Below are 18,739 nucleotides of genomic sequence, written 5' to 3'. Positions count from 1 at the left end.
AGCTCTTCACATCAGGTGGCCAAAGTATTGGAGTTTCAGCTTCAACATCAGTCCTTCCAATTAACACCCAGGACTGATCAACTTTAGGATGGACTGGTTGGATCTTCTTGCAGTTCAAGGGACTCTCAAGAGTCTTCTCTAACACCATAGTTCAAAAGTATCAATTCTTCAGTGCTTAGCTTTCTTTATAGTCCAACTTTCACATCCATACATGACTACTGGAAAAACCATAGCCTTGACTAGATGGACCTTTGTTGATAAACTGATGTCTCTGCTTTTCAATATGCTGTCTAGGTTGGTTATAACTTTCCTTCCAAGGAGTAAGCGTCTTTTAATTTCATGGCTGCAATCACCATCTGCACTGATTTTGGAGCCCAGAAAAATAAAGTCAGCCACTGTTTCCCCATCTATTTCCCATAAAGTGACGGACCAGATGCCATGATCTTAGTTTTCTGAATGTTGAGCTTTAAGCCAACTTTTTCACTCTCCTCTTTCACTTTCATCAAGAGGCTTTTTAGTTCTTCTTTACTTTCTGCCATAAGGGTGGTGTCATCTGCATATCTGAGGTTATTGATATTTCTCCTGGCAATCTTGATTCCAGCTTGTGCTTCTTCCAGCCCAGCATTTCTCATGATGGACTCTGCATATAAGTTAAACAAGCAGGGTGACGTACTCCTTTTCCTGTTTGGAACCAGTCTGTTGTTCCATGTCCAGTTCTAACTGTTGCTTCCTGACCTGCATACAGGTTTCTCAAGAGGCAGGTCAGGTAGTCTGGTATTCCCATCTCTTTCAGAATTTTCCACAGTTTATTGTGATCCACATAGTCAAAGGCTTTGGTGTAGTCAATAAAGCAGAAATAGATGTTTTTCTGGAACTCTCTTGCTTTTTCAATGATCCAGCGGATGTTGGCACTTTGATCTCTGGTTCCTCTGCCTTTTCTAAAACCAGCTTGAACATCTGGAAGTTCATGGTTCATGTATTGCTGAAGTCTGACTTGGAGAATTTTGAGCATTACTTTACTAGCGTGTGAGGTGAGTGCAATTGTGTGGTAGTTTGAGCATTCTTTGGGACTGCCTTTCTTTGGGATTGGAATGAAAACTGACCTTCTCCAGTCCTGTGGCCACTGCTGAGTTTTCCAAATTTGCTGGCATATTGAGTGCAGCACTTTCACAGCATCATCTTTCAGGATTTGAAAGAGCTCAACTGGAATTCCATCACCTCCACTAGCTTTGTTCGTAGTGATGCTTCCTAAGGCCCACTTGACTTCACATTCCAGGATGTCTGGCTCTAGGTGAGTGATCACACTATCATGATTATCTGGGTCGTGAAGATCTTTTTTGTATAGTTCTTCTGTGTATTCTTGCAACCTCTTCTTAATATCTTCTGCTTCTGTTAGGTCCCTACCATTTCTGTCCTTTATCGAGCCCATCTTTTCATGAAATGTTCCCTTGGTATCTCTAATTTTCTTGAAGAGATCTCTAGTCTTTCCCATTCTGTTGTTTTCCTCTATTTCTTTGCATTGATCACTGAGGAAGGCTTTCTTATCTCTCCTTGCTATTCTTTGGAACTCTGCATTCAAATGGGTATATCTTTCCTTTTCTCTTCTCTTCTTTTCACAGCTATTTGTAAGGCCTCAGGCAGCCATTTTGCTTTTTTTGCTCTTCTTTGCTTGGGGATGGTCTTGATTCCTGTTTCCTGTACAATGTCATGAACCTCCATCCCTAGTTCATCAGGCACTCTGTCTATCAGATCTATTCCCTTAAATCTATTTCTCACTTCCACTGTATAGTCATACGTGATTTGATTTAGGTAATACCCGGATGGTCTAGTGGTTTTCTCTACTTTCTTCAATTTCAGTCTGAATTTGGCAATAAGGAGTTCATGATCTGAGGCACAGTCAGCTCCCGGTCTTGTTTCTGCTGACTGTATAGAGCTTCTCCATCTTTGGCTGCAAAGAATATAATCAATCTGATTTCGTTGTCGACCATCTGGTGATGTCCATGTGTAGAGTCTTCTCTTGTGCTGTTGAAAGCGGGTGCTTGCTATGATCGTTCTCTTGGCAGAACTCTATTAGCCTTTGCCTGCTTCATTTTGTACTCCAAGGCCAAATTTGCCTGTTACTCCAGGTGTTTTTTGACTTCCTATTTTTGCATTCCAGTTAGAATTGCATTCTAAACAATTAGAACAGTCAACACATAGAAAACATTTGCTTATAATAAGCATGCTTATAAAAGGATGCTCTCCTAATTGATTTAATTGGATTTTCTAATTTAGCCTCATGACAACCCTTTGAAGCTAGTAGAACTGCTTCCCCTCTTCTACAGAAAATGAAACTGAGGCCCTGAGAAAGTTAAATAACTTGGCCAGAGATGCGAGCCGGTAAGTGGTGGGAAGTATGATTCAAATGCAGGAAGGCTGACTCTAGAACCTGCAGTCTTAACCACTAAATTGTACTATATGCTGAAGAAATTCTTTAGTCGACAAGAAGGGAATAAATTAAAAAGCTTAGTTGGTTTATTTTTTACCATAAAGTCTTTTTTAAATGTATATGTATTTTGTGCTTTTTATAAACAATTTTGACCTACTTTAACAGTGAACATTTCATCTTGATGTGGTTACTGTGAGTTGTCTTACTAAGTTTTAGTTCATATTTATCTTTTAGTGTATGGAATCCGGCTCTGCTTGAAAATATGCTCCAAATTTTGATTACAGGACTAGAAGATGTTTTGGCTACAAACTAGATTGATCAAATAAATGTTCCAAATAAATGGCTTTTCAAATGGGTTTGGCAAAGGATATGTGTGAAGATAAATTTCATGTTTAAGCAATGGTAGAGTGTTCCCTTAGGAGAAGATGTTTAATATTGCACAACTAGCATCTCCTGTGGCAATTTTGAGATAAATAAGAGGATCTTTCAGTTTGGAAACTGATGTGCTATCTACAGCTACAGCTTTATCTAAGGTTCATATTTCAAATTCCAAAGATGATGCTTCAGTTACTCTGTGTGTGTATTATATACGTATCAAGTGGTTTCTCACTTTTCTCATGTGTAAATGTGCCAAATAATCCTAGAGGGGAAAAAAGGGTTCTTTGTATATTTTGGATAACATTTATTTATCAGATGTGTTTTATGCAAATATTTTCTCTGTCTGCAGCTTGTCTTCTCATTCTTTTGCCTTTCATAGGGCACAAGTTTACTTTTAAAGAAGTTCAGTTTATGAATTATTTCTTTTATAGATTTTGCCTTTGCTATGATATCTAAAACGTCATCTCCATACCCAAAGTCAGTATCATTTTCTCCTGTTATCTCTTGAAATTTTATAGTTTTACATTTTACATTTAGGTCAGTGATTCATTTTTAGAAAAGTTGTCTAGGTTTTTTTTTAAAACATAGATGGGTGACCAGTTGTTCCAGTACCATTTACTGGAAAGACTGTGTTTACTCCATTGTTAACCATTAGTTGACTTTATTTATGCGGGTCTGTTTCTGGAGTCTCTACTCTGTCTCACTGATTTGCTCATCATTCTTTCACTAATATCATTCTGTCTTGATCATGTACTATTTACAGTAGGTATACTAAGCTTTATAGTAAGTCTTGAAGTCAGGTAGTGTCAGGCTTCTGACTCTGTTCTTTACTCTTGATTTGGCTATCCTGGGGGTTTTGCCTCTCCACACAAACTTTAAAACCAGTTTTTTCATATTTTGTATGACTGGATTTTTAAATTCTTTTGTCTATCTAGAATTCAAATAAGTGAATAGAAAGATCTACTCCACTGGCTCTTTTTTTTAAATTGGAAGATAATTTCTTTACAATATTGTGTTGATTTCTGTCTACTGGTTCTTATGGCATAGATATTCTTTGCCTTTACTGATCTTAATAATAATAATTTTAATTTAATTAATTATTTCTGACTAATTATGAGAGGATATGATTGTATATCCAGAAAAACCAATCTAGTGAAAAGAACAAATATATAAACTTATTATTACAAAAAGAATAATTTGAAAGACATGTAAGTAGAATTGCAAGGGCATTCCAAAGAGATTGTTGCAAACTTGGCCCCAGACTGTTAAAAATGGCTTCCTGAGGGGAAAATGGGAATTGGGGTTTAGTGGTCACAGAGTTTCTCTTTGGAGCAATAAAAATGTTTTAGAAATAGATAGTGGAAATGGTTGCACAATATTATAAATGTTATTAATGCCATTGTGTTATACACATTAAAATTGTTAAAATATTAAAGTTTTATGTTCTATTTAATCACAGTTTTTATAATTAATACCCCAAATCACTGACTTATATATTTTAAATGGATGAGTAGTATATTTTATGAGTTATATCCCAATAAAACTTTTTTTCCCCCTTAAAGAATGGCTTCACAGAGCTGATGACATATAGTTCTCAAAAGATAAGAGGGAGATTACCATATAGAGAAGAGAAAAAAGGGTTTTTAGGGATAGCTATTTCTGGAACTGAGATTTTTATCTTTTCAGAAAAAGACTATCTTTACTATATATCTGTAAACTGTGGCCAGAAGTCCAGAACCATTAACCTTTCATCGAGAACAATTCTTTCAGTAAAGAAAGCAATTAGTGTCAAAAAAGAAAAGAAAAAAGAGCAAAAAGTCTAACCTAAATATTTAAATGACTTGGAGGAGCTCAGGGGAACAAATAAGGAGAATCAGCCATCTTGGTTTCCTTCTTTCTGACAATGGCCTTCATTAATTTTAACTATGCAATCCTGCTTCCTAATTTCTTTACAAAAACAAATATCCTATAGTTCTTATGATATAAAGATCCCAGTAACAACTAAATAAGAGTCTAGGCTAACAGATGATAAAGGTATTGTGGAAGATTCTGAAGATTGGAACTCGCTCTTCTTGGGACTTCCAGAGTGGACTTTCCATTGATTACTCAGGGTCAAGGTGTGTTTTATTGGTGATGGCCTTTCTGCCCCATGTGGGGTAATAACTTATTGTAGTTTTGACTTGCACTTCTCAGATAATTAGTGATGTTGAGCATCTTTTTCATGGTTCTTTTTTGACTGTCTCTGAGGGACATTGTCACAGCTGAAGCAGAGTGGGGGTGTGTTGGGGGGTGGGGAGGCTGAAAGGTTGCTGTAACATCTAGTGGGTAGAGGTCAAGGTGTATCATCTGACAATGCTCAGGACAACCCCCAACAACAAACAATTACTGGCCCAGTTGAGAGTTCTACAATTGAGAGACCTGCCCCACAAAAAAATACCTAAGAGTAGGAATTATAAAGGTATATGGTAAATGCATCCTTAACTTTACAAGAAACAACCAAATTGTTTTCTAGAACATGTGTATTTTTTGACATTCTCACCAGCAATGGAAGTTCCATGTCTACCAGCAGTTGAAATTTCAGGGTTTTCTTTTATTGTATTTTTTGCCATTCTAGTAGGTACATAGGGTCAGCTCATCAGAGTTTTAATTTGGATTTCTTTAGTGGCAAATCACACGGATTATATATTTTTATTTTGCTTAGTTGCCATCCATTATATCTTTTTGGTGAAGTTTGGGGGCCTAATTTTTAATTGAATGATTTGCTTTCTTACTGTTGAATTCTGAGAGCTTTTTTATACAATTGTCCCTTAGACAACGTGGAGGTTGGGGTACCAACCCTCCACACAATCAAAAATCCGAGTATAATTGTAGTCAGCTATATTTATCCTATGTGTCAGTTATACTAGAAGTATAACTTATAGTCATTTACTATCAGTAAATGCAACTCCTCCATATACTTGATTCCACATCCATGGATTCAACCAGCTGCAGATCCTATAGAACTGGCATGTTTACTGTTGAAAAAAGTCCACATATAAGTGGACCTGTGCTGTCAAACTCATGTTACTCAAGTGTTCACCGTATTTTATAGATACAAGTGCTTTGTTGAATGTATAATTTGCAAATATTTTCTCCCATTCCATTCCTTGTCATTTCATTCTCTCAACAGTGTCTTTTGCAAGGAAAAATGTTTTAACTTTGATGAAGTCCCATATTATTATTTTTTAATTTTAGGGATCATGTTTTTAGCATTATATCTAAGAAATCTGACTAACCACAGGAGGTTAAGATAATCTGCTTCCTTAAAACTTTTATGGGTTTACACTTTATATTTAGATCTATGATCCACTTGAGTTAATTTTTATATAATTTATGAGGTTTAGGTTGATATTCATTTTATTACCATACAGATGGCTGGTGGTTCTAACCACATTATAAAACTATCATTTTTCCATTGAACTTCCTTTCTACATCCCTCAAAAATCAAGTCACCTTATCTGTATGGTTACATTCCTGGACTTTCTATTCTGTTTTTCTCAGCTTTGTGTCTATTCCTTCATTAATTCTATACTGTGTCAACTATTATATCTTAATAACGAGTCTCGAATTATTTTAGTGTGGCCTCCAACTCTATTCTTCTTTTTAAAACTTGCTTTGTCTGTGCTATTTCCTTCACCTTTCCATATAAATTTTAGAATTATCTTATCTAGATCAACAAAAATTCCTGTGAAGATTTTGTTTCAAATTGTGTTAAATCTATAGTTTGATGACAGTTATATTGAGTTTTCCAATCCATGAACACTGTATGTGTTCAACACTGTATGAACATTTTTATGTATATGATTTTTTTCAGCATTTTAAAGTTTTCAGACTATAGATTCTGCCCTATTTTGTTAGAATTTTATCTCAGGGTTTCATTTTTAAATCTTGTGTAAATGGCATTATGTGGCCTTTTATATCTGATTTTTCATTGCTAAAATTACAGTATATAGAAAAAAACTGAATTTTGTGTTAACCTTATAGCCTATGACCTTGATAAAATTACATAATAGTTCTGGGAGCGTTTTTGTCTGTTCTTCAGGATTTTCTATGTAGACAATCCAGTCATCTGGGACAAATAGGGCAAATAGGTTCAGTTTTATCTCCTCATTTCCAACGTACATGTGCTTTGCTTCCTTTTCCTTCTCTTGCTATAATGGCTAGCCCTTCCAGTATGATATTAAACAGAAGTGGTGAAAATGGACATCCTTGCCTTCTTTACGATCTCAGGGATTAAGAATCCCTTTACCATTAAAAATTATGTTAGCTCTATATTTGCTAGGGATGTAATTTAATGGGTTAAAGAGGTTCTCTTTCATTCCTAGCTTGCTAAAGGTTTTGTCATAAATGACATGTGAATTTTGTCAATTTTTTTCTGTATAAATTGATATGATCAAGTATTTTTTTCTTCTGTAGCCTGTTGACATGGTTGAATATTTTGATTGATTTTTAAAAACATTAAACCAGCAATTGTATTCCTGGGATAAAATCCAGTTGGTTATGGTATATTATTCTTTTTATACATTGCTAGATTTGATTTGTTAATATTTTGTTGAGGATATTTGCACCTGTGTTCATAAAGCATATTGATCTGTTATTTTATTTCCTTGTACTCTTTGGTTTGGGCATCAGTGTAATGTTGGCCTAATAACATAATTTGGGAGTTTTCCATTCTCTTCTATCCTTTGGAAAAAGAGACTGTATAAAATTAGTGTTATTTACTTTTTAAGTATGTGATAGAATTTTACCATGTAAAATGACTATCTGGGCCTAGATATTTTTTTTTCAGAAGAGTTTTAACTATTCAGAACATCTATTTATTCTTGGGTGACTTTTGGTACTTTATGGTATTCATCCATTTTATCTAAATTGTCAAATTTACATTCATAGAGTAGCTTGTGGTTTTCCGTTATTATCCTTTAATGTCTGTAATTTCCTTAATAATGTGTCTTTTGTCAATTCTGATATTGGTTACTTATGCCTACTCTTTCTTTTTTCAATATCAGTTTGGTTAAAGTTTGATCAATTCTATTAATCATTTTAAAGAACCAACTTTCATTCTATTGATTTTCTCCATTGTATTTGTTTCCAATTTTAATGATTTCTACTGTGCTGTTCATTATTTCCTTCTTTCTGCTTTCTTTTTCTTGTTCTTTAAGGTAGAAATTAGATTATTGATTTGGCAACTTTCTTCTTTTTTAAAATAACCACTTAATTTATAGATGAGTTATACATGGAAAAAAAAGAACAAATTCAAAAGTATAGCTGTTGACTCCTGCATTGCTCTTCTTTCATTTATAAATTTCACTCTGAGTACAGCCTTAGCTGTACTGGAAATACAACAAATATTAATGTTATATTGCCATTTTTGTTTAGTTCAAAATGTTCTCTCATGTCCCTTGAAGCTTATTCTTTGATTCATGGATTATGCAGAATTGTGTCACTTAATTTCCAAATGCTGAGAGATTTACCAGTTATTGTTCTGTTACTGATTTCTAGTATAATTTCATTATGGTCAAAGAACAAACTTTGTGTAATTTCAGTCACTTTAAAGTCTATTAAGATTTGTTTTATGACTTTAGATATGTTCTATCTTGGTGAATGTTTTATGTGCTGAAAATATCATATATTCTGCTATTGCTGGGTGAAATGTTCTATAAATGTCAAACAGATTCAGTTAATTGTATTCTTTAGTTCTTCTATATTTTTGCTGACTGTTTTAGATTCCTAGGGCTGCCATTACAAATTGTCACTGATTTGGTGGCTTAAAACAACATAAATTTATTCTCTCACAGCTATGGAGGCCAGAATTCTAAAATTAAGATGTCAACAGAGATGATTCCTTCTGGGGGTTCTGAAGGAGAGTATACTCCATGCCTCTCTCCTAGTTTCTGGTGGATGCTAGCAGTCCTTGGTATTCTCAGCCTATAGAAGCATCACTGCCATCTTTGCCATCAGATCCACTTCACCTTCCCCTTATGCATCCTCTCCCTTCTTCTCTTTTAAAAAGACACTTGTCATGGGCTTTAGGGTCCACCCTAACCCAGGATGATTGCATCTCAAGATTAAAATCAAAGATGCAATTAAAGTTGCTAATCAGCTGACCTTAAAATAGGGAATACTGAATTATATCGAATTATCTAGGTGGGCCAAATGTAACAAGGGTCCTTAAAAGTAAAAGAGGGGGAAAAAAAATAAAGGAGGAAGGCAAAGGAGGGAGGACCAGTCAGCTGGCTAAGAAGAACTTGGCCCAAATTTGCTGGCTTTCACTGATGGAGGAGCCAAGAAAAGCACACAAATTCTAGAAGCTAGAAAAGGCAAGGGCATATACTCTCCCACAGAGTGTCCAGAAAGGTGTACATACTGCCAACACCTTGATTTTAGCCCAGTTGGACCTCATTCTGGAATTTTGACCTCAAGAAACATAACATAAAATACATTTGTATCCTGTAAGCCACCAAGTTGGTGATAATATGTCACAGCAGCAGAAGAAAACTAATACAATTGTAACTACTGTCTTAAAGTTTTTGATAACTTCAACCTCTATGTGTCTAAGAGTTAGTAACTTTGCTTATTCTCCTGAAAGTTATAGTTTTCCTGGTTCCTCATATGCTAAATCGTTTTGGCTCACATATTGGATATTTTAACTGTTGTGCTATGAGATTCGGGTCTTGTTTAAACCCTAAAGATAATGCTAGGCAATCAAACCTAGTTAGGTTAAAGCCATAAGTTCCAACCCACCTTTTACAAGCTGTAGTTTCAAGGTCTGTTCAGTTCTCTAAGCCTTTGCCTGTACTGTTTGAATCTGTCCCATGCATCTAATATCCAGTGGCCACCCTGGGACCTGGGCAATGGTCCAGCCTGTAGTTCAATTCCCCCAAGCCTTTAGCATGCTATTTAGGGTAAGAGTGACACAGGCTTTGGGGGATAACCCTTTTGAGCTTTGTCTTCTCTGCCCACTCTATGGATTCCCTACTTTTGGCCATTCAGCCAGACAAATGGGGCAGAAGAAGGTTTCTTAGCCTGCATGAGAAACTTAACATGTTTCCCTATAACTCCTGTAGCACCTGAATCAGGCAGGAACATTTGAACAAGGCCCGGGTGGCTCAGTAGTAAAGACTCTGCCTGACAGGCAGGAGATGCAGGTTCGATCCCTGAGTCGGGGAGATCTCCTGGAGTAGGAGAATGGCACTCCAGCATTTTTGCCTGGGAAATCCCATGGACAAAGGAGCCTTAGGGGGCTACCATCCATGGACTCACAAAGAATTGGACACATCTTAGCAACTAAACAACAACAACTGATAAAGGCAATCTACCACATGAGGCTCTACTCTTAAGGGATATATAGTTTGGGCAAGATTCGGTTTGTAATGAGATGTTTAATTTGAACAGTAGTATAGCAGTGAGTGAACAAAAACTATTTTTAGACAATTGTAAATTCACACATATATAATCATAATAGAATAAAATAAATAAAAATACAATAGAATAAGATAAATAAAATATGAAAAAAATAAGAATAACAGAGAGACTTCATGTATCCTTTACCCAGTTTCAACAATAGCACCTTGTAAAACTGTAGTAAAATATCACAACCAGCATATTGACACTGAATATAATCAAGATGGGGATCCCCTGATGGCTCAGACATTAAAGAATCTTCCTGCAATACCGGAGACCTAGGCTGGATCCCAGGTCAGGAAGACCCCCGGGCGAAGGGAATGGCTAACAACTCCAGTATTCTTGCCTGGAGAATTGATAGACAGAGGAGCCTGGCAGGCTACAGTCATGGGGCCACAAAGAGTAGGACATGACTGAGAGACTAACACTCAGATAATCAAGATCCAGAATATCTCCATCACCATCTGCCTGCTTCATATAGCCCTTTTTAGTCACACTCAGTCCCTCCCACTCCCACCCCTTCGTAATCCGTTATCCTCTGTTCTCCCTTCCTCCATTGTTTAAAGAATATTGTGTATTGAAATCACATAATATACGAGCCATAAATATGAGCTAGGGAAAACAATTTTGTGCCTGACCCTTGAAATGAGTCACAGAAAGGGGAATGTCTCTTTAAGATAGTAGTAGTAGGGCAGGGATCAGGATTCAGTGCTCAATTTCTCTTACCCAGTTGCCTCATTCCTTTAACAACCTATTTCAAAGATACTTATTTCAAATATAAATATTAGGGATATAGATATATATTTCAAGTGTATATTAGAGATAAATATAGAGTAAATACATATGCATATGAAATATAAATACTTAATTCAAATGCATTTATATTTCCCATATATAGGCCCTAATACATACTGTGTTTTTTGGAAGACTCGAAGATCTTCTTTCAGATCTTTGCAGATGGGGAGGACTTAGAGTCTTCCAAGATAAGTCTAACCAAATTTCACTAATATCACTACATAATCCTCCTATCATCCATCATGTACTAATCATTGATAGCTTCTACTCAACTCATTGACTGAAAATTTTGAAGAAATTGTCTTATAGTCTTCATCGTTGAAAATCCTGATAACATCCAAGCAGCCCTCAACATTCAGGAGGCATCTCCTCCAATAACTGAATTTTTTTGTTTCTAAACTTTAAAAATCTAAAAAAGTAGTCAGGGACTTCCTGGTGGTCCAGTGGCTAAGACTCCATTCTCCCAATGCAGGGGCGTGGATTCGATTTCTGGTCAGGGAACTAAACCAAGATCCTGCATGCCACAATGAAGATCCAGTACAGCCAAATAAATAAATAAATATATTTTTAAAAATTCTTATTTAAAAAAAAAGATCCAGGGCTTCCCTGGTGGTTCACTGGTGAAGAATCCACCCGCCAACGCAGGAGACGCGGGTTTGATCCCTGTTCCAGGAAGGTCCCATAAGCCCATGTGCCACAACCACTAAGCCTATGCTCTAGAGCCCAGGGACCTGCAGCTACGGAGCCTCACACCCCAACTATTGAAATCCACACGTCCCAGAGCCCACGCTCAGCAAGAAAAGAAGCCACCATGATGAGAAGCCCATGTACTGCAACTAGAGAGTCGCCCTCACTCACCTCAGCTAGAGAAAAGCCCACACAGTAACAGACACCCAGTACAGCCAAAAATAAATAATTAATTTAAAAAATTTTAAATCTAAATAAATTTTTTAAAGTAGTCAGCAATTCAACTTTCTGTTACCCTTGCCTACTTAATTGGACCCACATTTTTTCCTTTACCTCCTATTTACTTCTGTTAACTTCTTTCCATAAGAATTTAAACATTTTCACATATCTCCCATATTATACAAAGAACTGCTATACTAAAACTTTTGCTTATTCCCTAAACTTACACAGTTAAACTTCTCGGGAGTTCTTGTCAGTCTTTTTCTCTCCTCCCACTCACTTCACAGACCAGTGCTTTTTTTGTTCCTTGGGGCAGTAGTTTAGCAACCTTTTCTTCTTTTTTAAATTCTTGTTGGGGTATAGTAGGTTTACATTGTGTTAGTTTTGGGTGTACCGCAAAGTGAATCAGTTGTACACATACATACATCCAGAGCTGACTCATTGGAAAAGACCCTGATGCTGGGAAAGATTGAGGGCGGGAGGAGAAGGGGACGACAGAGAATGAAATGGTTGGATGGCATCACCAACTCAATGGACATGAGTTTGGGTAAACTCCAGGATTTGGTGATAGACAGGGAGGCCTGGCATGCTGCGGTTCATGGGGTCGCAAAGAGTCTGACATGACTGAGTGACTGAACTGAGCTTAACTCTTTCTTAGATTCTTTTCCCATATAGGCTATAACAGAGTGTTGAGTAGAGTTCCTTGTGCTGTATAGTAGGTCTTTTTTTTTTTTTCCACTCTGTAGCTCACCCAAGGAATTGTCATCAACATCAATAAGCTAAGCTGCCATTTATATTCTGATGATCTTAAATCCATTTTTCTAAACCACATCTTTCTTAGCTTCAGATTTGTATATTCAAGTCTACTGAAGCAACATCTCCATTTAGATGACCTAAAAGCACCTCCAACATAGACTGTTCATATCTAAACTTGTCTTTTTTCTTCCAAAACTGTTTGTCTTACTCTATTCTATAGTTCAACAAATGGCATCACCAGCCAGGCAGTTGTACATATCTGGAATAATTCCTACTTAATTCCACATCCTCACCCCTGCCCCACAGTCAATTTATTCCTATCAATTTTAACTCAAATTCCTTGACTTTTTTCCATCCTCATTGTTAGTACCTTATTTCAGGTCACCATTATATCTCACCAGGACCACTGAGCAGTCCTTATTTTGTAATTTAAAGAAATTTATTTGTTAAGCACCTACTATGTGCCAACCACTGTTCTGGGCACTTGGGATATACCAACAAATGAATAATAATAAAAATCCTTCTCTTATGGCAGTCACCTTACAGCAGACCAAGAGGGACAATAATCAATGAACAGAGTAAGTAAGTAAATTATATAGTATTTTAGAAAGTGAAAAGTATTATCATTATTTTTTAAAGTCAGAGTAAGGGAAATGCTAAGTAGTGGGGTGGGAGCCATTTCTAGTGCTAAATAAAGATGACATTTGAGCAAAGACCTGAACGAAGAGCATTAGCTACGTGAAAATCTGGAGGAAGAACAAGCAGAGGAATCAGCCAGTTCAAGAATGCCTTGGTCCAGGTTTTCTAAATCCTTTCATAAAAAAGCCTGACTAAGACAGTGAGCCAGGAAATCTGAACCCTGCCATGCTTCCCCTGAAGTTGGGAGCATGGCATTTTTCTTTTAGAAATATAATCTCAAGATCCTGAACACAAAGATTATGTCCTATATTTCTGTATCCCTAATACCCAGTTCAGTCCTGACACACAATCTATACCCAACAAAGGTTTGTTGAATGAATGATTGGATCAGCCTGAGACCAGAGGCAGGGAAATTAATAAGAGGACTATTTCAACACCATAGATGAGAAATGACAAAGGACTTGACTAAATCAAGACTCTGGGGATGGAGAAAAACGGATAGATATGAGAGAAACAGGAGGTAGAATTTAGGAGATTAGTGACTGATTGCTTGTGGAGAGAGAATTGGTTAAGTTGACTAATGGGCTGAGGCAACATAGAAAACATAGGAGAAAACACAGAGAATTCCTTTCCACATGATTCTGTTTTGCCAAGGAGGGAGGCGAGGAAGAAGATAACCTCTGTGTGCTTTTCTCTGTGTTGGTAACACTAGTGAAACAGGTGGAGATAACCGAGGAATGAATTCAAGAGTGAGGCACAGAAAAGATCTCAGATCTGGAAATACGAAGGCAGTGATTCTCAAACTTCAGTGTGTGTGAGAATCAGCTGGGGGACTTTGTTCAAACTTTATCATTTTGTTCATTATTATTGGGGTACAGTTTATTTACAATGTTGTATTAGTTTTCTGGTGTATAGCAAAGTGATTTAGTTATTTATACATATATATATATATTCTTTTTCAGATTCTTTTCCATTATAGGTTATTACAAGATATTGAATAAAGTTCCCTGTTCTATACAGTAGGTCCTTTTGTTTTTCTGTTTTTGGGGAGAGGGGGTGCTGTGCCTCACAGCATGTGGTATCTTTAGCTCCCCAAGCAGAAATCAGCTCCCCTGCAGTGGAATCAGAGTCTGAACCACTGGACCACCAAGGTCCCTCTATTTTATATACAGTAGTGTGTATCTGTTAATCCTAAACTCCTAATTTACCCCTCCCCCATCCCCACTTTCCCTTTAGTAACCGTAAGATTGTTTTCTATGTCTGTGAGTCTATTTCTGCTCTGAACATAACTTCACTTGTATCATTTATTATATTCCACAAATAAGTGATATCATACAACATTTGTCTTTCTCTGACTTGCTGGAGTGAACTTAGTATGATAAACTCTAGGTCCCTCTATGTTGCTGCAAATGGCATTATTTCATTCTCTTATATGGCTGAGTAATATTCCACTGAGTATCTATTCCACATCTTCTTTATCCATTCCTCTGTTGATGGACACTTAGGTTGCTTCCATGTCTTGGCTATTGTAAATAGTGCTGTTATGAACCTTGGTGTATTTGTATCTTTTCTGATTAGATTTTTCAAAACTTCATTTTAGGTTCAAGTCCAGAGATTTGTTTTTAGCAGCTTTGAAGCAGGGCTCAGGAATCTGCATTTTACACACACATGCACAAACATGGGCATTTCAGTGCAGAGTGTCCAGGCCTCACTTTAAGAGACACAAATATTTGCGGATGGGACCTGAGCATATGAATTAAAGGGTACAAGCATGAACGAGAAGACTGATGGGAGAAATCTAGAAAACACATATTTACAGAGAAGGTTCACAGAGAGGAAGTTTTTGAGCTGTGGTTTGAGAGCTCTACAGTTTACCAGTTTCCATCATTGTCTGAACGTCCTAGATTTGTGGTCCTTCTTATTTGGAGGTGAGGGTCTGTATTAGACGAAGGTGAAATAGATACTTTGAAAAGAAGCTGGGCTCAGATTTAGAAGAAGCTTGAATGGTTAAGGAGTTGATCTCTTCTGCACTGCCCTCTGAAAGCCATTGGTGAAAGTTATTGATCATGAGGACAAGAAGATGATGAAAACAGAATTTTTGAAAGATGAGATTTGTATTGAATGGTTGAGAAGAAGAAAAAGTAAAGCAAAATCAGTTTTTAAAAAAGACTGAAGAAAAGGAAAATCAAGGAATATGAACTGAATTATGTAAAGTATTTAAAAAAAAAAAAACTGTGAAAAAGGCAGGGGCTGACACGGAGATTTAATTGGATTGGAGGCTCAGAGGCCAAAGTTGGAGAAAACTCTTAGGCAGGACGGTTAGCAGTGCCAAACACTACATAGAGACTGCAAATCTACCTGTCGCTCAAAAAATAATAATAATAGAATGCATATTGTCAAAGGAATTACTGCTGAACAAAGGATCCTCTCATCCACATCTATTGCTAAGATTACATGCTTTTAACATTTAATTCTTGCGTTAATCACAGTGAACATTCCAAGTCATTGTGACCTTTTCTGAAATTCTGAAAAAGGAAACAATTCCTACCTTTGTGTGGTCTTTGGGAGAGAAGTAAATGACCCAGAAAGCTAAGATAAACATCCACATCAGCAGTAATTTATGAGCTATGGCATTTGGAAACAAAGCGAGGAGCCTATAAGAGAAGACAGGAAAAATACTCACATGTTGATTCAAATAAACATGACATTGCTCTGCATACCTAGCTTCCTCCTCAGTACTTTTCCAGAATAAGAATAGGTTATGTTCTAGACTGCTGCTCTCTTCTGGGTTTCCAGGATGTTCCATCATAGGTTTTATTAGAAATCAGAAACAATTGTCCTCCCCAAAGAAAAGAACTGAACTGGGTGAATCAGGAAAGATCTCCTGGTTCCTAACTCTCAGACAAACTTTTTCATTTGAGTCATATCAGGGCTCTCGCATTAATGGCTCAGCAAGTGTAGCAAGGTTTTACAGCTATTTACCCTAAGAAACACTTTTTTTTTCTGGTGCCCTGTAATGAATTCTGGTCTCTAAATCTCTCTCAGACACACGCACACGCACGCGCACATATGCATTATCTGGCGTCCTCTCTCCCTGGTGTTAACTGCTTCAGGAGGCTTCCTTCTCAATCTCCCGTTTGCTTTCTTAGGCAGCTTATTTCCACCTCAGGTTTTTCATCGCCTCATGTTGAAGTAGTTGAGAAGCATTGCCATAAAGGGCAAGAGTGTCTCCTTTAGAGAAGGTCACTGTTGAGTGGCCAGAATTTTAGTTTGTTTTGCAAACACAGAATGCCAAAAGTATGTGGCAAAGAGCTAAATTATGGCAGCATTTCCCAAACCTTTTGCCTGAGACACACAGTTGAGACCAGATCAAATCTCATTTCAGGGCATACACACACACACGTGCATACACATACACAACACAAGTTTCATAAACAATCCTTATTCTTACTGCATGCAGTGTACTATGATATTTTCTAGTTTTTACATTTTATTCTATGTGAGTATTTCATTTTAAAAGTATTTTTCTACGCCCCAGTAAAACTCATTTTTACAGTTTGAAAATCACCGTTGGGTCTATGGTTCTCCCTCCTGTTTCAGCCATTAAATTTACAAATAAGAGTTGGATGGTACCTATGAATGAATGTCTTCTCCATCATATTCTCTCACAGGAATTACAGCCGTCCAGACTTTCTTTGGATAAAGCAGTCTTTGCATTTATTTCGGGACTGGAGTTTCCCTATAAGCTTCATTGATCAAACGCTGAAATGCCATTGGTGGCTCAAGTGTGCCTCGTAGGACCACAGCCCTGCCCCTGCTCACTTCACAGAGCCAGGAGGAGGAGGAAATTCATTTCAGAAAACAGACACATCTAGTCCCAGCCCGTGGTCACCTTTTATTGCAGTCTTACACTTTTTACGTATTTACATATTTAGGTAGTGAATTTCCCTTGCTTATGCCCTCATTTCCCTGTCACGTGGAATTAGTTACTTTCACAATAACAGAAGTATCTGAAAAACTGGAAAGAAGGTAAACAGCCTTTGACCACAGTTGCTGTATGACTAAGATTTGATTTGCCTGGTTCTTCTCAATATTCAGGTTGTATTCTTTGTAAACTCTTCCCCTTGCGCTAAGCAACTACATCTATTGAGCACTCCAACAATGATGATCTAAATTAAATCTCAGGCTGTAAGAGGAGGAGGCATAGGTCTAAATCCCACCGTACCCTGCGTCTGTCACAGGATAGGAGAGCATCCAAAAGAGAAAATTCTATGGACAGAGTCAATAGAATGGACTCCATGCTAAAATTCTATTGGCAAAGAGTCAGACACGTCTGAGCGACTGAGTATGCATGCACACTTGCATGAAGATAATTATAGAGATGAATATCTAGGTAGAGATGTGGATATAGTTGTCATTCTTTAGGCACTAAGTCGTGTCTGACTCTGCAACCCCATGGACTGTAGCCCACCAGGCTCCTCTGTCCATGGATTTCCTGGGCAAAAATACTGGAGTGGGTTGCCATTTCCTTCTCCAGGGGATCTTCCCAAGCCAGGGGTTGAACCCAGGTCTCCTGCATTTGCAGGTGGATTCTTTACCATTGAACCACCAGGGAAGCCCATATATAGATAGACATATGTTTATTTCTCATACATACTATATGTATGTACACATAACATTTGTGTGTTTGCATCTGTACCAGTCTATACATATAACTACGTGTATATCAGGACTGTGATCACAGCACGTAGAAGATTGGCACAGAGATTAAGTAGATAATTTCTAAAGGAATATATTGAAAGAAAGATCTAGATCCTGCCAATCCTTCCCTGCCCCTTCTAAGGCACATTTCTGTCTATTGCCTTGTACTACTCGGATTGTGACAATGATAATAGTGGGTCCAGGATTCTTAAAGTAAACCCTAACAAGCTTCTCTCATGTAGAAATAAGTGAAAATACTTGGCTCCCTAAATTTTTGATGATAAATGTATGCTCTGAGCCACAGCATAATTACCACAGTCCCTTAGATAATAGCATAGTAACCAGACAAATGTTTTGTACCCCTAAAATATGTAATTAACTCATTTTGTTTATGTAAGAGCTGCTGAGCCAGTTGGGATAGTTACTACCACCCTGGGGCACAGAGAGGAGCTACAAAACTGGCCTGAGGTCACTGTGTCAGCAATTGAGCTGAGGTTACAGCTGAGGTGAGACTAGCCTGAGACTACCTGAGACTATCCTTTGAGCTGAGGCTAGAGCTCCCAGCCCTTGACTTGTGCAAGCCCTCAGTCCACAGGAATGAGTGTGGTGGGTTCAGGGTGTGTCTCCACATCGTGGAGACCAATTTGAAAGGAAATAAATGCAATGAAGGAGAGCTATTTTTGGTTGAAATAACAA

General features: G+C 37.3%; 1 protein-coding gene across 1 annotated transcript in view; it reads right to left on the bottom strand.

Annotated features, from left to right (window-relative positions):
- Nucleotides 1–17,150, bottom strand: part of NXPE2 (neurexophilin and PC-esterase domain family member 2) — a 31,562-nt gene extending 14,412 nt beyond the window's left edge. The window contains exons 1-2 of the mRNA XM_043899783.1: nt 16,976–17,150; nt 15,891–15,996 (exon numbers count right to left, since the gene is read on the bottom strand). Coding sequence (XP_043755718.1) covers nt 15,891–15,996; nt 16,976–17,001 — 132 coding nt within the window. The 5' untranslated portion in view covers nt 17,002–17,150. The remainder of the gene's footprint in view (nt 1–15,890; nt 15,997–16,975) is intronic.
- Between the last annotated feature and the right edge of the window lie 1,589 nt (nt 17,151–18,739).

The sequence above is a fragment of the Cervus elaphus genome, chromosome 1 (genome assembly GCF_910594005.1).
Source record: "Cervus elaphus chromosome 1, mCerEla1.1, whole genome shotgun sequence".
Classification (NCBI taxonomy): Eukaryota; Metazoa; Chordata; class Mammalia; order Artiodactyla; family Cervidae; genus Cervus; species Cervus elaphus.
The sequence above is the reverse complement of the archived record's forward strand: the minus strand, read 5'-3'. Positions and strand labels throughout refer to the sequence as shown.